At 37.3% G+C, this 23972-nt stretch overlaps 1 protein-coding gene across 4 annotated transcripts in view; it reads left to right on the plus strand.

The window, feature by feature from the left end:
* Positions 1–23972, plus strand: part of LOC125075321 (la-related protein 1) — an 83808-nt gene that overhangs the window by 15081 nt on the left and 44755 nt on the right. For all 4 annotated transcript variants that reach the window (XR_007120191.1, XR_007120192.1, XM_047687050.1 and 1 more), the window contains exons 2-3: positions 12047–12152; positions 12407–12480. Coding sequence is in view for 2 of the 4 variants with exons in the window: in XM_047687050.1 (XP_047543006.1) it covers positions 12047–12152; positions 12407–12480 (180 nt within the window). In the remaining 2 variants the exon portion in view is untranslated. The remainder of the gene's footprint in view (positions 1–12046; positions 12153–12406; positions 12481–23972) is intronic.

Raw genomic sequence — 23972 nt, forward strand, 5'->3', positions numbered from 1 at the left:
GTGCACGGGGGATACCACGGACGCGCAGCGGCTGGACGGGCGGAAACTGAGGAGAGACGGAGGGATCTTGTTGTTGAGCTCGATAGGACGTTAGGACTCATCGCTAAATGGGGCTCTGACAATCTTGTTGAGTTTAACGCCAAGAAAACACAGGTGTGCGCTCTCACAGCGAAAAAGTCACCATTTTCCCCTCCTCCTTCCCTCTGTGGCACCACGCTGGAGATACATAGCAAAGTCGCCATACTGGGAATCGACGTTCGGTGCGACCTCAATCCAAGGGATCACATCGAGGCTGTTATAAAAACAGCCTCACGTAAACTCGGAGTCCTGAACAAGGTGCGGCGTTTTTTCACGCCTGCTCAACTGCTCCTGCTGTATAAAACACAGGTACGGTCCTGCGTTGAATATTGCTCGCACCTCTGGGATGGCTCCGCTAAGTACCTACTGGAGGCCTTGGATCGGTTGCAGCGACGTGCGGTTCGCATTATTGGCGATGTAAAGGTCACCAACACCCTCGAGCCTTTACAATTGCGTCGAGAGATAGCGGCACTCAGCGCTTTCTATCGAATGTGTCACGGCGAGTGCTCAGAGGAACTATTCTCCCTTATTCCTGCTTCCCCTTTCCTTCACAAGTCCACGCGTGCTGGTTCTCGATGTCACCGCCTAACTGTGACATCAATTCCATCGCGTACAAAGAAATTTGGCAACTCTTTTCTTTGTCGCACTTCCAAAACATGGAATTCTTTACCAGCGCACGTATTCCCCTCCTCTTATGACCTGGGTTCCTTCAAGCGAGGCGTGAAGAGGCATCTTGCGGGCCGGCAAGGCGGGGGCGGCTAGAGCAGATCACCTTTCCCAACTGCACTAGCCGTCGTCGCGTTTGGACTCTGCTACCACTTACCATCAGGTGGAGCAGAGTCATTTGCCCTCCCGGGCAATAAAAAAAAAAAAAAAAAAACAGCAACAGCTTGTAAATTTCCCACTGTTGGGCTAAGGCCTCCTCCCCTTTTGAGGAGAAGGTAGAGCATATTCCAACACGCTGCTCCTATGCGGATTGGTGGATACACATTTGGCAGTATTTCTTTGAAATAAGATACATACAGATTTCCTCACGATGTTTCCCTCCGACGGCCACCTCGATCCGATCGGCTTTGTGCAAACCCGTCTGGATAGGTTTACCCACTCATTATATATTCTACCACCAAACAGCAGTACTCAGTATCGTTGTGTTCCGGTTTGAAGGGCGAGTGAGGCAGTGTAACTACAGGCACAAGGGACGTAACTTAGTTCCCGGGTTTGGTTAGGTTAGGTTAGGTTAGATTACCATATCATAAACAAAAAATCGTCACAAGTAATGTTTAAAAGTGTCAGCGTTTTGGTATTCACGTGTGTCGGCGCCTTATACAAATGGTATTTTGTGATCTGTTGTAATTCGAAGGTTGTTCTAACGCTACATTTTTATATTTCACACTCGAATGTATAACATTAAAAAAAAACTAAGACGAGGTATATGATTATATAATATAGCGAAACGTCCCGACGTTGCACAGTTTCTTCTAGTGAAGAACAGTGGCAGGCATCCTTTTCTCTCTCTATCTTTTTCTCTCTTTCTATTCTATAAGGTTTTGTATTAAAATATTTAAACAGATTTTGTGTTATTGTTTTTAATTGACACAGAATTTTATTAACAATTTTGTCATTGCCATCAGGGCCGGATATGGGTATGGGTTTTTTGGCTTCAACCCAGGGCCCCGTGTATTCAAGGGGCCCCAGCTAAGTCAGATCAAAAATAGATGAAAGTGCGGAAGAATACATAACTTTATTAAATTAAACATGTCGTATGGTTTCAAGTCTACGTTCAGATATGCCCTAAGTAATGTTAGCCCAGGGCCCTCAAAACTTACAATCAAACAACTTTGTCAAAATGGTCTCGCGACTCAACTCTTTCTTCTTTTTAATGACCCTTTTTATATTTAAGACTTCACGATGGCGTCTTAATTAAATCAAATATATACTCTATTCCAACCGTAAGAGGTGAAAAGCGAAATAAACAACATTTGACAGCAAATTGACGCGATATCATTGGTCGAGAGCTTGATTAATCTATGATATTTACTGTGGATTTGCGAAAAAATGGCGCTTTGAACGTCGACGAAACCGTTATCGGAATTTTGGGTGTAAATTTAAAGTGGATGTAAGTAGTTGAGTGTAATAGTGTTGTATTATAAATAAATATATATTAATCATGAACTCTTAGTTCACACAATATACCTAAGTTATTAGCAAATCGCTTTAAATACGTAAACTTAAGGTTTGTTTACCTTTATTCCTACTTTCAGTGGTATGGTCTTGAAATAACTTGAATCGTCATGTCTCGCGACTCAGCCTAGTCCGCCTAGTTTGATCTTGGTATGTTATTCTATTATTTCATCATATACAATCAGCTGGTTGACTAGCTAGGCAACATTGGAACCGATCCAGGTTTTATATTTAAATCATTATCACGCAATCTCGGTTATTTACGGTTCGTAGTAGACTCTTAAACGGTCGATGCGTGAATCGAAAAGTGTTTGTTTTTTTTTTTTCATTTAAAAACTGATGGAAAAGTCACCAGTAATGCTGGAGAAATATAAGTCGTATCATTTTTCGTCTTTTTCCGATGGATTTGGGAATTAAGTTAAACAAACTAGATTTTCGTGTTTAATGCGATTTAGTTTCATAACTCAGCTATATTGTGCAATAGGAACAGCTGATTGATATGTCATTAATTCGATGTCGCTGTCGAATGTTGTTTGTTTTGCTTTTGTCCCTTTGGTTGGTATATACTATAGATACCGTATTGTTACGCTATTCTGAAATCTTGTACTCTTTTAAGACGTACGTTATTGTGATAGCGAATTTCCTCATAATCAATTCATTGATCGACGTGGGCCCCCGTATTCATTTCGTTCGTTTTGGTAACGCTATTGATTTTAACGTACCCCACGATTAATCTTCCCGTCCCGGGTTCATAGATAGAAAAAGTTCATTAGTTTTCTATGTTGAAGGGTCTGGGTGTTTGTGGTGCCGTCGTTAATTCTGATTTACCATAACACATTTACCAGAGTAATGTATGTGATGTTGTCCAATATTTATTATTATTTATTAAAATTTATGCACGTAACATCTCAGTTCTCAAGGTTGGTGGTGCGTTGGAGATTTAAGGGATCGTTGATGTTTCTTACGGTGTCTGTAAGCGGTGGTTACCGATTGCCGTCAGTAGGCTAATTTTTCCGTTATAACTATTAAGTAAACACACTATGAACCTTACCATAAAACACGCTTATACAAACTGTTAATAGTGAGAGGTTGGTGATGAAACTGGGTAGCGTGGTGAGAGGTTAGTCAGGCTGACCTGTCCGGAGTCTCAATACGCGTGAGATAAATAATAGAAGATTAAATGAAAATAATATCAAAGGGGGCGGATGTGCATGCCCGTCTAGGGAGGCAGTCCGGCTCATCGATCGTTCCGCCCCCGAACATGTATACGTGCTGCGTTTCGGTTTGAAGTTTTGAGTGGGACAGTGTAATTTCGAATGCAAGGAACTAACATCTTGGACCGTATTGTTTGGGGGTGGTGAAACTCGTGTAAGGCCTATGTATATGGTGAAAGAATATTAATGATTGTACCATTACTAATAGCTACTTAAACAATAAAACAGCTGACCCAAACCCAGGCAAGCACCACTGAATTTTCATGTGCTTATTTTGTATTTGTAATTCATCTCGTGTTCGGCGGTGAAGGAAAACGTCGCGAGGAATTGTGTCTAGTTTCAACGAAATTGTGCCATATGTGTACCCACCACCCGCATTGGAGCAGCGTGGTGGAATAACCTTCTCCTCAAAGGGAGGCCTTAACCCAACAGTGGGAAATTTACAGACTGTTAATGTTGTAATGAAAACAATAAATAAATACTTATTTCTCTTATACAGCCACGCAATGGTTTATCTATACATATAACAATTGGATTGTCTGTTTGTAATATTAAAATAACCGCGTTTTACTAAATGCATATATATGTATACACGGTACATACACCTAAATAACACTTTTTACAATTTTTGTCTGTCTGTCTGTCTGTTTGTTCCGGCTAATCTCTGGAGCTGCAGGACCGATTTTGACGGGACTTTCACTGGCAGATAGCTGATGTAATAAGGAGTAACTTAGGCTACTTTTATTTTAGAATTATATGTAAAATAATAATAAAGTCACGCTTTTTTATTAAATTTAAATTTCACGAAGTCGCGGGCACAGCTAGTTATAAATCTGCGGTCAGCAAACGTTATCACGATAATATAATAATCTATGACGAAAACGATGTTATTTAAACGGAGTCCAGGGGCGAACACCCTCTATAATGTCAAGGGCGATCAGCAGCTGCTTTCCGAGTAAGGGGTTGACTAACGCACGCACGCAATATTTGAAATTAGCAACGTTGTTCAATGATGGGATTTTTTTTTAAGGTTGCCTGTATTGCGTTACATTAATTTGAAGTTAATTGTGTTTATTGTAATAAGTGTATATATATATTATGGTAACACACGGATACAGCTGGCGGTAATTGGTGTTTAACAGAACCGTATACCACTTGTTGTCGCCCGCGGCCACGTTCGCGTTTTAGGGCTCGGTCGGTCAGGTGTTAAGCATAAATAGTAGCCTATGTCCTTCCTTGGAGTTCAAGCTTCGTACCAAACTTCATCGAATTTGGTTCAGCGGTTTGGCCGTGACAGGGCAACGGACTGGCATATAAGAATAGACGATGGACCTCTATGCGTTCCTAAAGCATTCATTCGTGATGAATCTTGGGTGAGCTGTCCTCCGTACGATCTATTGGATTCCTTTGACGACCTCCGTGGTCGAGTAGTGTGTGCACCGGTTTTCATGGGTACACCACTCCGAGGTCCTTGGTTCGATTCCCGGCCGAATCGATGTAGAAAATGTTGATTAGTTTTCTATGTTGCCTCGGGTTTGGGTGTTTTTGGTACCGTCGTTACTTCTGATTTTCCATAAAACTAGTGCTGTAGCTACGTACATTGGGATCATAGTAATGTATGTGATGTTGTCCAATATTTATTTATTTATTATTGATTCCTGACCCAAAAAAATTTAATTATCTCGTACGTTTGTCCTCCGATAAAATCTTTTTAATGTTAAACCTTATTATAAACGGGTAGCTGTTTTACAATGCAGAGGGTGCTGCTGTTTCACGTCAGCTGTTCTGATGCGACCGTCGAACGAGGATATCGATTCGTCTAATAACACCCTTAAGGTGCTACCGCAACATTAAGGGCAAGAAGAAAGTCTCATGAACAAATCGTAACAGTACAATAAGATTATTTTTATATTATTACATTAGCAGCCTGTAAATTTCCCACTGCTGGGCTAAGGCCTCCTCTCCCTTTAAGGAGAAGATTTGGAGCATGTGGCAGAATTTCGTCGAAATTAGACACATTCAGGTTACCTCACGATGTTTTCCTTCACCGCCGAGCACGTGTTGAATTATAAACACAAATTAAGCACATAAAAATTTCAGTGGTGCCTGTCTGGGTTTGAACCCGAAATCATCGGTTAAGATGCACGCGTTCTAACCACTGGGCCATCTCGGCTCAATAGATAGAAATGCGGTTATGCTCGCGTGAGTATTATAAAACGTTACCTATAGCAGACAAACCATAAAAGTAGGAGCCGATGTCCTTTCCCGAGATTCAAAATCTCCACTCCAAATCATTACACAGTGTTAAACAAATGCGGTTTTTTTTAATAGATAGAGTGATCTCGTAAATTTTTTTAAGCTTACATTATAACCCTGGCTGAATCTTACGAGATAGATCAAAATAATTTACTACTGCATTGTACACCCTAAAAAGGTCTTCATAAAATAACGTGATGGTCTTTTGCTTAGGAATAACCCACAATAGCGGTTTGTATTGTCTAACGACTGAAGAACTATGAACGTTTTAAGACATTCTGTAGTATATTTAGTATCAGCATTGCACCCGTGCGAAGCCGGGGCGGCTCGCTAGTTTAATCTAAATCGGTTTAGCGGTTTAAGCGTGAACAGCTAACAGACAGAGGTACTTTCTCATTTATAATATTAGTATAGATTTGTGCCAAATTTATATCCGATCGGTTTGCCAATTCCTCGTCGGAATCTCTGTCCCTGATAAACTCAATCGCGTAATTGTTGTGACACTCATGATCCGATTTGACCTTGAAAGTGTGACGCGTCCGTTTGATAAGGTATTGTCGTACTTTCTTAACGCCCAGTGATATTATATAAATAAACATAATAGTTTTTTAGGAATTTCGAAACCTATGAGGGGTTTACCAACAGTATTTAAAACGGGATATTTACCATGATTTTTTATTTTTGAACAAGACAGACAAGACAGACGTAGATAATGTCGAAATATCGAGTTCCACCAAATAAAAACATAAAACATGGTAAATATCCCGTTTTATATACTGTTAGTAATAAAAATAACCATGTTAATTTAAAATCTATGACATGTTTGTTTTGATTTGATATCATTGTAAACTGCAAGTGACTCGTCTACATCTGGTCCCAAATTGATAAAACCTCTTTTAAATGATCACTTTAATATCAAATAGTATCATTAGTTCAGTTTGAATTTATGTTTGCCGAAAACAATTAACTTAGTAGTAATTAACAGCCGTAGTACCGCTCTCTAACCGGTCAAAAATTAATTCTTTGCTAAATCGTATCAAGACTCCTCTTAATTTTCTGCACAACTACGGTTGGAGCTCTTCAAAATGAGACCATAACAGATTTTTTATGTGCAGCTATCGTCCCATAATCACTGGGACAAAAATTTGGCTTACGCTATAGAAGATAATATTTCTTTTTTTTTATTCCTAGCTATCTGTCTCTTCACACGGGTACAATAAGGTCTACAGACAACTTTTAGATTGAAGAACAAACATAAAGACAAATGTGTTTCTGGCTTGGAAAATGCACGTATTCTACATATAAATCTTCCTCTTGAATCGCTCTATTTATTGATGAAATCCGCATTAAAATGCGTTTCGTAGTTTAAAAGGTCCAAGCGTTTATATGATGGGAAGCGACTTTGTTTTATGCTCTGAAGAAATGGAGTCAAATAAATCAAAGCTAGAGTTTCGTTTGAAAATTAACTTATTTTTTTTACATACATCAGCCGCCTGTAAATTTCCCACTGCTGGGCCAAGGCCTCCTCTCCCTTTGAGGAGAAGGTTTGGAGCATATTCTACCACGCTGCTCCAATGCGGGTTGGCGGACTACACATGTGGCAGAATTTCCTTCACCGCTGAGCACGAGATGAATTATAAACACAAATTAAGCACATGAAAATTCAGTGGTGCCTACCTGGGTTTGAACCCGAAATCATCGGTTATGATGCACGCGTTCTAACCACTGCGCCATCTCATTATAATAATAAATAGCACACACAAGACAGTAGAGAGCGGACGAAGAGACGCGACTTTATAAGAGAGCGACATGACGTTTGCCGTCACGAGTCGGTCTCACCCCCGAGGCGTCAATAGATTTAATTAATTACCGTTATATATATATATTATATGCTGTTTAATTACCGTTCTTAAAGGAATATTTTGATCGTCTCATAGCTCATTGATTTTTGGAGCTCGATGAAATAGCTGGTCGGTGTCAGACGAACCAAAACGAAGTTCTACAAGTTTACATACACGTTTCCGAGACCCAACGCCGGTGTATTTATACAATTCGTATGTTTCAACTCCCTTATGTTTAGAAATAAACATCAGCATCCGAAATACCATCAAATAAGGTGACATACGCAATGCGTTGGTATTTGGCTGATCGCCAGAGACGGAGACGAAAAACATACGTAAACTTTTAAATTCTTATACTGTCTATAGTTGATGTTTGTTTTACTCGCGTTCTACGTTTCTGGATTCAAATATGTTTCCATCGTAATCCACTAATGGTTCTCCACCTTCTGTATCTACTCAGACCTCGCCTTTTTCAGTCATCGGTCCATTTGACTTGATGCGTCTTACGCTACGTTTTCCGATCTGCGTTTTCTTTGTCGTACGTGATTATCCCATTGCATTTTCAGTCTGCTAAGCAAGCAAGCAAACTATGTCGGTAACTCCGGTTCTTTCCCGAATTATCTAATTTCTGATTTTATACTTCAATGATACTTCGAGCACAGCTTCCTCCATAGCACGCTGAGTGACCTTGAAATTATGGATTAGCCACGCATAAGGGTCCACGTTTGATTTTGGGATTGGTTGAAAAATTCCGTTTGAAAACATAGAGGATGTAAGGATTTGACGGAGGTTGTTAATTTTGTTTGTTGCTTAAATTATATTATTAATTAGAAAAAATTGTAACAGAATGCTATTTCTTATTTAGTTCATCCACAAAATACATAGTTGTCACTCGCGGCATCGGCTAATGGTCGATCGTCAAATGTTAGGGCTAAAAAAAGTAGCCTATGTCCTTCTACGAGTTCGAGCTTGCTCAACTAAATTTCATCAAAAATTCCAAGGCCGTGACAAGCAACAGACAGACAGAGAGAGTTACTTTCGTATTAATCATATTAGTAAAGATTAATATGGTTGAATTTTGATCACTGATCGAACACTAGTCGAGATAAAAAGCAAGGCTAAACATTTAAACTGTAACTAACCAAGGTTGCGTTAATACGTGGTCTTTATTCTGAAACTAGAATGTACCATATCATCATAGAAATGAATAGACTGTTTTACATATATATCAAGTAGGTATTATGGAGTACATTGATTTTTGGATCCTTCTTTTATGATAAGTATAGGCACACGAGCAAATGGGCCACCTGATAAGTAAGTGTTCACTAATGCGCCTTGAAAACTAAGGTGTTATGTTCCTTGTGCCTGTAGTTACACTGGTTCACTCACCCTTCAAACTGGAAAACAACGATACTGAGTACTGCTGTTTGGCGGTAGAATATCTGATGAGTGGCTGGTACCTACCCAGACGGGCTTGCACAAAGTCCTATCGTATATAAATCCTTCTACATTCTTTTATTATCTATAATTAAAATGGTTTTCGTCGATCGTTTTATCCCGAGTTGATTGATGACGTTTTTTATCTGATAACAGCTCAAGGTTCGTGTAATCAGTAATTCTTTAAAGCGACACACTAACCATTATAAGCTGGTTTGATTTTATTACGTAAATTTATTCACTGATAGATTAATATAGTCAGCATTTCCTAACCTCCAATTATTTGTCGAGGCTTGACAGCGTCGGGTAGAGGAAAGAAGCTACGTCAGAGGGATCACGACATCCTCAGGCTCACTTTTGTGCGAGCCTTTGCGAGCGGTGGTCGTTAGTTGCTTTTGTAATATTCATGGTCCTTTTCATTTTGTCATAAAACTATGCTGGTTTCGTAGTACGTTATTATTGATTCAGCTGATTAAACCATTGTTAAGGTTTTAGGAATTGTCAGATTAGAAATTGTTGTTCTGAATTATAAGAGATAAATTAGTTGCGTGTTGTTTATTTTTTTTTAATTAATCCTTCTTCTAGTTTTTAATAATATATTAATTCTTGCGTTATGTGTAACGTTGCGCTTCGAGGGTAATTTAGTGCGTATGTCGTGACAGCATACGGTATGATGCTCTCGAATGATTTACTGGAGCCCTAACTCAAAACAAGCTTCGTTGCTAGGTATAGGTTGGTGGTTGATAGAGATGTATTTTGTAGGGGGACACGTTGTAGACCCACAGTCGGTAGGCTTACAGGCATTAAATTGAAATAGTATACCAACATTAATTAAATAAACTTGCACTCTAATAGGCATGGAATGAACTCGTGTTGCGTAGTTTCCCGTCCTACATAAAAAAGTACTGTTTTTTTATACTTAAATTAATTATACTTTCAAATACATGGAGGACACAGGAGGGAGGGGGGCGTTGGTATAGTTTGAAATTCAAATCATGCTAGAAGCGCTCATGAACTTCACTACGACGCTGTTAAAATCCAATACGACGTCAATTCGATGTATTGATGTTTGACGGTTAAATAACTGATGCGGTGGTAGGTGGTGAGTGGGTGGTAGTTATGGTGACGGGGCGGCTTACAACCGCTATCGATACAGCTAGTATATTTATACACTTAGATGAGTTTTTTTTTTCTATTTTTCCAGATTAAGATTAAGGCTTTGTGCTATCCCTTCTGTCTCCATTTATCAGATATTACCATAATGCAACACTAGTTAGATGAGTAAACCAGTATAGTATAGTACGACACAATTTAAGTGAAGTATAAATTACTTTAAAAAAAAATCTTCCATTTGGCGAATGGGTTAAAAATTGTTACGATGTCGGGTGGTCAGCCTACCTCTTTAAATAAATATATACCTATAAATGTTAAGTAATTTTCTAGTCAATATGAACTACGTACGGTTACTTTTATTTATAATTATTATTTCGATTATGATAAAAATCACAGGGCACAGCTGGTTAATAAATAATATTTAAAAAAAATTGGTCGATAGTTTAAATTGATGTAAAGTATTTAACCAAACCTTGTCAAAAGGAAAGCGAAATTTGCGGTACGCTAGTTTTGACTTTGATTTTGTTTTGGTATTAGCAATAAGGATATATACGAATTCCAAAGTCGTCCTGTCACGTGTAAGCAATTGTGATCAATGATATTTGACAGTCTCACAACTAGATCGTTATGAATGGTCTCGAATCGAAAGTGGCACAAAATGTCTCGGTATCCTTAAGACCTCAGGAATTACTCAATCCGTCGTCTGCGGCTTGACATTTTTGCGGAAACCTGTTAATGTATAATTGCAAGCCGAAATGGTCCTTATCCGCAACGATATAAGTGCTTGGGTGGTATTGTGGCGTGGTTTAACAACATCAAATTGATACGTTTGTAACGATGGTGTGTGGTTCAAGATAGGAGATTTTTCTTGGTATGGTTTATTTTTTTGTCTGCTATGAGATTATATTTACAGAAAGTTTTTATAACGTTCATAACATCGTCAGACATATGACACCCCCCCCCCCCAACTCGATTATTCCAGATTTCTGATCTGACATTTCCTCAATAGTACCTTTAGTTCCATCTGAAGAAATGTCTGATTTACTTACGTTGTGCTTTATGTAAGTTACTTTTATATGGATAATAATGTTATATATATAATATACTAGTTTACTCCGGCAGTCTCGTTCGCGTTTTAGGTGTTTGTCATCAGATTTTTGGTGTCACAAAAGTAGTCTTATGTTTATTATGTCTTGAATTTCAAGCTAGCTTCATACCAAAATTTCGTCAAATTGGGTTGAGTGGTTCGGTCTTAAAAGAGTAACTGTCAGACACACAGACAGAGTATTTTTTTCATTTAAAATATTAGTATAGAAGTATAGACGAAGACACGAGTGGATGAATTAGCGGTGAGTGCCACATACCGTACATACGTAGTATCAGTAGCTGCGTTTCGCAGTTTCACTCGCTTTATATTAACACTATTGTCGTTCCAAGCGAATTTCTCGTTCTTGTAAGTGATGGACAGCTTATAACTTGGACCGAATGTGAATGTTTTTTGATACGGAACCGGGTTGCGAAAAACTTGATATGGGGTACGTTTCAAAAATACGCGAAAGTCGTAGCCGTTTTGGTTCTTTTAACTTTAAAGCACTCATATAAATTAAAATAACAATTTTCTTCGAACTATTCTACCTCTAAATACCACTATGCAGTGTTGATGCGATCCAAGTGTGCACCAGTGTGTGAGCCAGTTGTTGCAGGCATGAGGAATATAGGCTAGTTCTCAAGGTCAGTGGCGCATTGACAATGGATGGAATGGTTCCCATTTGTTGCAACGCTGATGTCTAATTACTTTAGTGACCAATACGTTTCACGAGGGTTTTGGCTTTTTCATAGGAACATGTCTGATGCAAGGCATCTACACTCCCAAATAACTCATATACCCAAATCTTTTGTAATTTATATATTTAATCTTTTTGGCAGGTGCGAGGTGGGAGTACTGGCGCACCGCCTCCAGCGCCTCCGGCCCTTGAAGAGAAGAGGTCTCCTCTACAGCCGCAGCAACAGGGAAGGGCGCAGTTACCACCAGGTACGGATTAAATAGCTCTAGACGGAGGAACTTCTCAACGATCAACGGCATATACACTAAATTTTTTACACCCGTTTATTTGATAAACTCTTCAAATTTGTCTTCTTTTAATTATATTGAAATAAGAGGTTTTTATTTACTCGTTTGTTTATGAAAAAATGTTTAAGAAATAGAAGGGGTCACTAGTAGTATAATATTAGTTTAAAAATTGACAGTTAGTGGCAGTTTTTAATCTCCTTCGTTCTCATCATCAGAGCCCGTCCCGCCACCTCCAGCTCCGAAACCAGCCGTCGTGAAGCCGCCAAAGAATGCCAAGATAAATCAGAAGGTCAGTTTCGAACCATTTTTATAGCATTCGTTTCCTCGCAACCAACAATGACAAAGTTAGTGTGACCTGACTTTGGAAGTCAAAAAGTTATCGGTAATTTAAATATTTGGGGGGGAGGTAGGTATCTTGGAATTATTTTAAATAAAGAATTAATAAATACACAGTCGGTTAATATTCGTGCCGTTTCTGATTAGGATAATCTCTTAGATATTGCTGATTAGCAGTAGAATATGTGATGGTGGTATCCACACGGACGAGCGTGCACAAAGTCCTGCCACCAAGTATATCCTTTCATTCTCTCACTAATAATCCAGTGGGTTGGCACATCCGAAACGACCGGAGATATCAGGTGCCATCGACGGTTTTACGTGTTTTCTGAGGTCTGGTAAAGCATACTGCGAACTTCTAAACGTCTGCCTGCTACTGAAAATTTCTTGACGGAAAACTCCAATGTTATTACGTCAGCTCGACACAGGGCTTGAACCCAAGCCCACGAAGTTTGCAGTCCTATGAGCTAGCCACTAGACCGACAAGGCAGTGACCGTAAGATGCCAATATATGCAAGTGGAAGCGAGACTATATACCAGGGGTGAATTTATATGATTATTATAGTCAAGTGGTGTATTGATTGAATTACGTTGGTGCTCGTGCTATGAATACGGCGTCAGACTTTGGTGTTGCCATTTTTTTGTAGCATTGAAATGTTTTTCTTTTGTATTATAAATAACTAGTTACCTATCATGTTTTTGAACGAGTAGAGTACAAACTCTATCGGTGTACGCTGATCAATGACATCTTTAGAAATTGTTGTATTTCAGCAAATTTACACAGAACTTTAATGAATTCCACACCTAAATCTTCCTCGAGAATCACGCCATCCGCTGATGAAAACCGAATGTAAAGTCATACGGTAGTTTTTAGTTTATCGCGTTTAGAATTTACGGACTCGATGCGTGAATTTTGTTTTAAAAGACGAACATATGGGCCACCTGATGGATTATAATGTACCAATATTTCTCATTGTTAACGAACAATGATTTTAAATAATCAGTTGGTGGTGGCTCTTGCCAAGCCGATTTGGCCCATCGCTGAAAACATGTGGGTCGCTGTTTCAAATCCGGCCAAACGTAGTGTTTTTTTTTTATGTAATTGATGTTTATAATTATATTTGGCTCACGAGTGTAGGAAAACATTGGGAGGAAACGCCAAATCTAACAACAAACGGGAGGCCTTTGCCGAGAAATTATTAAAAAAAAAAGGTGCGTGGACTTACGAACGCGCGTCTAAAGTTCTACATCTTTGACGTAATTAAGAATATTTTTTTGTTTGATTGCAAATACACTGACTCGAAAATTTTAACATTCACAATTTGTTTTAAATATAATATTGTAGTTAAATGTACAAGATAAGGTGTGAAGTTGTCTATTTCGAGTGAAGTCACTTAATTGTCGGTTTACCGAGCGACTTCATACAAATAATGGCCAAATTAAAAAAAAAAGAGTGACTTTATCGTGTAGTTTACATGTCACCCTGTTCGTATCATTAAAATTCACTTACATCATTTTTCATATCGCGCCAAAAGAAGTACAGCTTTAAAAAAAAAGGTTCCTCTACTTATTTGCTCGCGTTAAAATCTTTATACTTACGTGTCTTGTTAGTAGTGGATTGATTACCTATTAAGTAATTTACTTTCGGATATCTTCCATACATATATACTAACAGTTTTTGACGGGTTAACCTCCGGTTAAGTATTAAATTGGTTCTCATTCGCAATTGACTTCGTTGTGTAATTTTTTGACGACATTTCTCTTTCGACCGAAAAGTTTAACTCTGAACGTTTCTGAAGAAATATAAATTACAAAGAAAAAAGTTACGTTGGATGTATATCGTCAATTTCAACAGATTTATATAAACGGTTTAATTAAGAGTACAGCCATTGGAGTAAATAATAAATATCTGTGTTTTGAAAATCGAACGCCGCTTCCAGATTAAAATCGCGGGATAAAATTATGTAGATATCAAAATAATGTGTCTAATGTCCCCAAATAGATCTTTGCCCAGGAGTTAGCAGAAAAGAGAGGTTTCGTGGGACGAAGTTGTTTTCGCTCTAGATTATGTATTAAATAACAGAGACAACGAAATAAATTAACAACCTTTGAGAACAATTAATTAACAAAATTGTTATTAAAAATTACGTGGACTTAAAAACAAAAAATACGTTTGAATAATATTATATAAAATCGTATAAAATTGAAAGAGACAAAGAGAGAAAGGGACAAATTGTCCGTTCTCTAGAGAAAAAAGAAAAAAAAAAGCCGGGTAAAAGAACTTCGATCCAAAAAAAAAAAAAAGTTTAAAAATTTCAACTTATTATATAAGAGCCGAGATGGGCCAGTGGTTAGAACGCGAGCATCTTAACCGATGATTTCGGGTTCAAATCCAGGCAGGCACCACTGAATTTTCATGTGCTTAATTTGTGCTTATAATTCATCTCGTGCTCGGCGGTGAAGGAAAACATCGTGAGGAAACCTGCATGTGTCTAATTTCAACGAAATTCTGCTACATGTGTATTCCTCCAACCCGCATTTGAGCAGCGTGGTGGAATATGCCCCAAACCTTCTCCTCAAAGGGAGAGTAGGCCTTTAGAACAGCAGTGGGAATTTACAGGCTGCTAATGTATGTAATATAATAGCCGATCAATGACGACGTTGTGCAAATAGCATTGGAGTAAATATTTTGAAAATCGAACGCCACGTCAAGATAAAAAACCGCGGGAAACAATTATGCAGACATAAAAATGTATGTAACGTCCACCGAACAGTTCGTATTTTCGTTCCATAAAATTTAAAATTTTCCACGGCAATGTAACCTTTATCATGTATAGTTGTATGTTTTATTTTGGCGTGAATGTTATTTGTAGAGTGACCAAGTATTATCGGTTAATTATTGAATTTAAATTATAGTATTTTTATCTTTAATGTTTTACTTTATAGTTCAGACTTATAGTTATTTGAACCTTATTTTGTAGCTATTTAAGTCGCTACGAACATTGCATTATTCTGACTGATCAGCGTGCGCGGTGCGACGTCACTTAGGTATCACAATTAATCCGTCATGTTTTCTCTGCCCGCTGCTCTCTACGGTCTTGTGTGCGTGGCGCGTATGTGGCGTATGCTATGTATCTACTTTATTAACTATCTATGTATTTATTAATTTTATTTAATTATAATTTGTTTCATTAACCGTCAATTTTATTGTTGCACATCTGCCGCCGGGAGATTTCACTGTAATAGATTATGTACATAAACAATGCAATCGAATAAATAAGTTATTAATTTCGCAAATTATATCCGTAATTCGAATAAAACATGGCTGCAGTACAGACACACCGCGCAATCGCGGTCCTAGTGCTGTGCAGCGATCACTACATTATCGATCAAATACTCGACTGGTTTGTTATTGTCGTCATGTTGTTTTATAGATATGTCTTATTATAATGATGTTGACGTTGTAACGATAATTTCGAAATTAATAAAAATATCGATGTGATCAAATTAGTAACATGTTATTTGGAATTTGTAATAAAATAATATTTAAATAGCTAAAATAATATCCATTTATAATTATATTATTAGACACTTAAAAATGTTATTGTCTTTTGTTGTCTTTTATTGTAGGAATAACAGCAACAAAACGATGGAATAGCAACACTTCAGTTATTCTCATATTTGTTCGTTGTATTTTATTGAGATTACAAACATATAGAACACGTAGAACAGGTATATTTGCCGTTCGTATGGTTTATAAAAAGATCACGGGAAAAATACAAAAAACGAACAATAGTCGACAAATAAAATTAATATTCATCGCATGCTAGGGAACCATTTACATCACTAGGCCAGTCGGACGCCAGGCGGCGTGGTTGACGGTCGCGTTTCCCGCGCATTTTAAATTCAGAACGCATATTTTATCTGCTAATATTAATATTACAAGTATTCGATTCTAAAAAGGTTTAATTACGCGCGTTTTAGTTGAGTGCGGCATCGAGTTGTGTAACATTTGCATAGTTTTGTGGTATACAAATTAAAAAAAAAATAAAATAATTGTGTTTAGTTTTTAATCTATGTGTTATTGTTTATCGCAACATTTGTTCTGGTTGGAATGCAGTTTCACGGTTTGCAGTTGATATTTGTTTTACGCATTTTATGGTTTTATTTTTGACGATTTAACGCGATATACTCGCCATTTCTGTTGTGTTGGCGTGTTTATAAAGCTTAACGCGGCGTAACTCGCGTGGAATTCAGTTTTTGGCTAAAACAGTATATACATACCGAAATCTTAACATCACCGAAGTTACATTGTCAATGTTAATAATGGTAAAATAATTATTATCGATTATAACAAAAACGTATTTAACATCTTTGTTACGCGACTGCTAGAATTCTTTCATGGTTTCATGGTTTCATGGTTTCCATTGCTTATGATAGATGATAGATTATGTGGAAGATTTATTTCACGATTACGTTTAAATGCATGGAAATATGTAGATGTATAGTATTAGAATCGGTATATATCATCATCCTAAGTAAGACTGGCTTTAGAAATTCAATATACTTGGTGGTAAGCCTTTGTGCTAGCCCATCTGGGTAGGTATCGTCACTGATAAGATATTCTTTCGCCAAACATCAGTACTCAGTATTGTTGGATTCCTGTCTGAAGGGTGAATGAGTCAGTTTAACTACAGGCGCAAGAGACGTAACATCTTAGTTCCCAAAGTTAGTGGCGCATCGGCTATGTAAGAAATGGTTGATATTTCTTACAACGCGAATGTCTAAAGGCTGTGGTGGCCCATTTGTTCGTTCACCAACTAATATCAAAAAGATATTTTTTTCTATACAAATTATTGTAATATTAGTTTAAATATAGATCTAAAGGAGCCGAGATGGCCCAGTGGCTAGAACGCGTGCATCTTAACCGATGATTTCGAGTTCAAACCCAGGCAGGCACCACTGATTTTTCATGTGCTTAATTTGTGTCATCATCATCTCGTGCTCGGCGGTGAAGGAAAACATCGTGAGGAAACCTGCATGTGTCTAATTTCAACGAAATTCTGCCACATGTGTATTCCGCCAACCCGCATTGGAGCAGCGTGGTGGAATATGCTCCAAACCTTCTCCTCAAAGGGAGAGGAGGCCTTTATCCCAGCAGTGGGACATTTACGGGCTGCTAATGCTAAAAAAAAATGTTGCTTAGGAATTTTTAAGTATTTTTTACACAATTAATTGAGTTCATAAAGCTGGTCTCACACTTGGTAACAATATAAAATCTTGATTAATCAGAAATCTTGTCTGTCTGTGTGTCTGTAATGCTTTCATGACCTAAACACTGAACCGAATTTGATGAAATTTGTTTTCAAGCAAGCTTGAACCTCAAGATAGGACTTAGACTACTTTTTGACACCAAAAATCTTAAAGCCTACGAAAACAGCGCCCCCGGGTGTGGGGGCAACACGCGAGCGAAAATAAGTAATATTGGTCGAATTTTGACTGAATATTGGTGTATTTTTTTTTAAGTAAAGAGTAGTTATTGCGTTGTTATGGATGCTTAGGTTCCGGAAACCGCCATTTTTAATTTCAATTTAAACGCGTTGACATAATGTAAATTGTACAGCATGAGTTTTAACTACTAATGTTGTACGTGTTGGTTTGTTTTTTTTTTTTATGATATCGGTAGGCGGAGTAGCAAATAGGCCACCTGATGGTAAGTGGTTACCACCGCCAATAGACCATGGCGTTGTAAGAAATACATATTAAACATTCCTTACATCACCAATGCGCCACCAGTTTTGGGAACTAAGATGTTACCTGCCTTGTGCCTGTAGTTACACTCGCTCACTCACGGCATTGGCATTGAATATCTGATGAGTGGGTGGTACCTACCCAGACGGTCTTGCACAAAGTTTGTTTGTTTGTCTGTCTGATTGAGCAACGGATCGATTTAGTTATTCCTAAAAATATATTTTATCATCTGTTCCGGCTTCGTACAGATTGAATAAGAATAGTTTATCACTTAACAGCAATAAGTACTTAGCATTGTTGTTGCGTAAAAGGCATAAGGGACGTAACGTTTTGCATCCAAGGTTGGTGGTGTGTTGGTGATGGTCAGTGGTTACATGCCATCAAGTGGTGAACGACCTATTAAAAGTGTGATAGATTTGAAAATATTTAATTGATCTTTGGTAAATGATGTTTTTTTTTTTATATTATGCAAAGACTCGTTGACCTTTTCTGTATAATGCATATAATTAAAATGACTAAACATAATGACTCTTTGCCTTTTAATATCGTTCGTATTAAATTTAAAAAAAAAACGCATTTCGCCCAGCATCAAACATTTTCGTAATTATTACGTAACATACATGCAATTCATATTAAAATTATTTATCACTTTGATATTACACAATATATATTTAATTTCGACCTCTCGAATGATTGAGGCTGATTGTCCACTGGAAGTATAGCGCTAGTCGGTACTTTATAGTTTGACCTTTAAAAAAATGTCGTATTTTTATTCTTAAAAAGCAATCATGGGATCGTACTTAGTATGATTATTTAACCTTACGTCATCTGTAGGGCTAAAGTTTCCTCTCACTACGAGGATAAAATTCACTGGTGCTGGGTTTGAACCAGCAATTTATAATACGACGTAAACATTCGAACGACTCTACCATCTGGGCTCGAAATACTGGCAAGGATGGTAGTATATTTTAATTGGTCAAACCCGGGGTCTGAATGCAGGCTCACGGGATCTGCAGCTTTATATGTAAGTACTTACTAAACCAATGAGGAAGTTTTGGTGATATACCAATAACATAGTTAAAAATTTAAAATTCTTTGTTTCTGTGATTCTGTAAGAAATAATAACTGTTCCTTTCATCACGCCAACGCATCACCAACCTTGGGAGCTAAGATATTATCTAGTTTACTTATCCTTCAATTAACTTTAAATCCCCTAAGCCAAATTAAAGTTTGGATATTAAATTGAAGCGTCAAATGCGTTATGAAGTACGTTCTGCCGAGCAATGTAAAAAGTCGCACAATTGATCCTGTCATCTTAGGCTACTGTAGTTCCCACTCCTAACCCAAGCCTAACTTTGAGCTTGATTAGAGGGGTAAATAGGAATTTGTAGTCATGTTTTTTTTTCCAAATATTTACAGTTATATCGATTTTAAGTTTTTACATGGGCCTACCCTGTTCCCAGCGTTTAAGCCCAACAAGTATCTGGGTATGAGCAGAGTTCGATATCTCTTTCATCCAAAGAATATTTTTAGAGACCTTTTGGGGCGCCTCACCGATGCTCTCAGACATGACCATTATCGGCGAGCTCCATTAACCCGACACGCGGTGCTCGTATTTGATGCACCTTCTGCGCAATGATTTAAATTGTGTCTGCTTATTTCAATCGAATGAGTAAGGCCACGCAAAACTTACAGATACCATGCTCGAAAAAATATATTCATTTTTAATAGTTTTTTTTTTTTTTTTTCTCCCATAGACAACAGTTTTTATTTATCATGCACATTAATAATAAGTACAATTGTGTGTGGCAGGCAGGAGCCCTAGGTTACCCTGTACCAAGGATCTTCTGGCACCTCTAGGATACGAACTGTTTCTTTATTTAATTTTACAGTAAATAGGTGAAACACTGAACATAAGATACATATGATCAATATACATATTATCATACGACAATATTAATTATATCTTTTAATATTGAAATATTATCCAAAGTTTCGATAATATCGCTGACATTTAAAAGGCCATTTTTTCTCGAATCCACTATGAATATCACAGATTATTCTAGATCTTCGATGATATCGTATAAATTCAATGTCAAAGTATCTTATTTACTCCTTCGTTCCTTGGTTGGAATAGCTTTTATGTTTTTCTAGAACTTTGAATTCCCATTCGTTATATAGTCATGTTTTTCTACTTGGTGGTAGGGCCTAAGGGCCTAGGTAGGGTAAAAAGCAGTACTTAGTGTTGTTGTGTTCCGGTTTGAAGGGTGAGTGAGCCAGTGTAACTGCCTGTAGTTACGAGGGACATAAAATCTTAGTTTCCAAGGTTGGTGGCGCATTGGCGATGTAAGGAATGGTTAATATTTCTTACAGCGCCAGTGTCTATGAGCGGGGGGTGACTTATTACCATCAGGTAGCCCATTTGCTCGTCTGCCAAACTATACCATAATACAAAAGAAAAAAAAAGATTGTCTTGTCTTATACGACTTGTAACCTTCAAGAAAAGAGCGTACTCATTCCTTAAAGGCCGGCAACGCACCTGCAAGCCCCTTTCCATCAGGTGAGCCTCCTGCGAGCAGGAAGCTTTGCCCCCTATAACATAAAAAAATGATTTAGATTCTAAAGTATGGTATGGTTATCGAGCGTTACAATTTTTCGTATAACGTTCTTGCGTATCAACTTGTACATAAATGTTATTACTTAATAATGTTGAGCAAATGCCACGAGCCGGACGAACCGGTTTCGACGGTGAAGCTGATTATAGAAGCCAATAACTAATAAACGTACAGAATCGTATCTCAACATATTGTAAGCGATGTCTGTCGCGTCTGTTAGGTTTGTCTGAACGCGATCAACTATCACTGAACAGATTTTCGTGAAAATTTCAAAACTGGATGGTGTTTTTCGTAAATTTGCTGATTTGTGACGATGTTTGTTGATGATGTCGGCAAATATCATACCGGCTATGATCTTCACTGGCGTGTGTGTGGCTTGTAAATCAATAGGGTTATATAGACATAACGGTCTATACTTTACCTGTGCGAAGCCGGGTCACATAGCTAGTAACCCATAAGTTCGCATTCGTTAATATAAATGGACATCGTCAAAGATATTGAGATGACTTCTTATTATGATATATTTTGGTCTCGTAGATGGTATAACGTTTCACGTGATGAAATCAAAGAGATTCAATTTTGCCATTCGGTTGAGAAAATTTCTGTGCAGAATTTGCAGTTTTCGATTTTGATGGCATTTCTGGAGTTACAGGTCTTTGTCCATTTTCATTTTGTTTGGCCTTGGACTATTATAAATGCGAATGTAACTAGCTGTATGATATGCTTTCACGGCCAAACCACTGAAACAAATTTGATGAAATTTGCTATGAAGCTGGAACTCCAAGGACTAGGACACCTAGGCTATTGTTTTTAAACCTAACATCTGACGACCAATACCTAATACAGAGCAAAGCCGAACTCAAAAACTCAAAAATAATCTATTTAAGTTTTCTTACGTCTCTACATAAATATATGTATAGTATATAACGGTGCGTCAAATTAATTTTGACTAGTAAATAAAGCGATTTGCGTGGGACGTAAAACAGATGTGGCGGCTATATAAAAAAAAAGAGATATGAGACAGATAGAATTCCATGGCACGTGTGCTTCTCGAATACAGTAGAACGTTAATGGCTGTATTTATGAAGATTAGTGCACGTAGATTTTATCTGCATTTCTATTCTCTATGAACTCACTCGTGAAACTTTTGAAAATTTCGTTGATACGTTGATTTGATACGTAGATCCTTTAAATATTTTAATTATTAATGTCAATAAAGGTATAATGAAGTGATTATTGTTTAGAATTTCATGAAGTGTTTTGTGATCTACTAAATAAACTTAGTTAATTACTCTGCCTAACACTTGTCTGTGAGGGGCCTCACACGCGTGCAATGTCGCGCGTGGAAACTAGTTTTTTTTAATATATGTAAAAATCAACTTATACCTGTTTGAAATCCGTTTAATGACGATTATTTTAAGGACAAAAATAGACGAGACCGATTCGTATGAGAAGCGAGAGATCCGGTATGTTTTAAAAATAAATATTTAGATGATACTCATGCATTTATGGGTCTAGGTAGGTTAGTTGTCATATATTCTAGTTCTCAAACAGAAATATTTAGTATTGTTGTGTAATGTTTTCCGGTTTGAAGGACGAGTCAGTCAGTGTAACATGGCGCGAGGGATATCTTAGTTCCCAAGATTTCGCGTTGACGATGTATTTGAGCATGATGGAATACGCTTTAAATCTTATCAAGAGGAGATGAAGCCTTTCGTTGGGTGTTTAGTACTATAACTAAAAGATTAAAGTGTATTAATAGTCAAACTGACTAAGAAGTACAATAGAGATAGATGGAACAAAATTAAGAAACATTTATCTGTTTTTTTCTTTAGTCGTATAATTCAAACTACGGACGTGTTCAAGTGATACAAGCTATATAGCTGTGCAATTATCTTTCACGTGCCCGTAATTGCACCGGTCACTTCTCTTATGTAACTAAATATTAGAAACCACGGTAATATAACAGATCTAGTAGCAATACTTAGCCAAACGTACCCAATATTGACAGTAAATTTCGTAAGTCGGTCTGGGTAGGTATATATGGTTCAGAGCTAATGTAGCTACATACACGAGTTCATCAGTTCCCAAAGTTTGACGCATAGCGGATGGTGCCAATGCCTATGGACAGTGATGATCAGTTAGTCGAATTGCCAGTCGATATTTTGAAATGATATTGGCAATTCTTCTGTTTCATTTAGCAATGAATTCGTAATCTGATAAAAGATATTTGAATATTCATTACGTGACTATTCAAATGCCATCTATTCGAGTGTTATTCAGCTATTGTCACACATGTAGTTTTTATTATTTAAATGCGATGTAAATTAGAATTTACTGTTCGCCGTATTTCAATAATATAATATAATAAACTTATCATTACTTACGTTATGATCTCCTCAAAGGGAGAGGAGGCCTTTATCCCAGCAGTGGGACATTTACGGGCTGCTAATGTATGATGTATGTTATAAATGACCGGTAATGGGGGATGGATTTAATGACCTTTTGCTTTAAACCTGGTATGCCAAATGTCGTGATTAATTTGAGTAGTCTAGACGTGAAATGTTAATAAACAAACAAACTCTCGCGTTTGTAATATTAGTTAGGATCTAATGAAAAGCTATAAAATCTTAACGTATTATTTACTTGCACGTTAAAATAATAAAATGTAACAGTTTTAATGTCGTATTTAATTTATCGTTGAATTTGTTATCGATGACTAATTTGAAAAGTAGCGGACCGAGTCAAGAACCTTGAGGGACACCAAATGTTATTTTACTAAGGACAATCTAAATATAGATTTTTATTGGTCCATATTTCGTTAAAGTAGAAAGGAATTGTATGACTTTGTCAAATTATGATTAAAGTTGCTTCAATTTTATTAAAGGGATGTTATTACAACAGGTACTTAAAACGGGATATTTACCATGTTTTTTTTTTTTTTTTGGTGGAGCTCGTCGTGAACAATGCACTCGTAGATAGTGTCGAAATATCGAGCTCACTTACGCTCTCACTTGTAGTAATAAAAATAACCATGTTAATTTAAAATGCTATGTTTGTTAAAATTTTACCGTGACAC

This window comes from Vanessa atalanta, chromosome 30 (assembly GCF_905147765.1).
Source record: "Vanessa atalanta chromosome 30, ilVanAtal1.2, whole genome shotgun sequence".
In the NCBI taxonomy this organism is placed as follows: Eukaryota; Metazoa; Arthropoda; class Insecta; order Lepidoptera; family Nymphalidae; genus Vanessa; species Vanessa atalanta.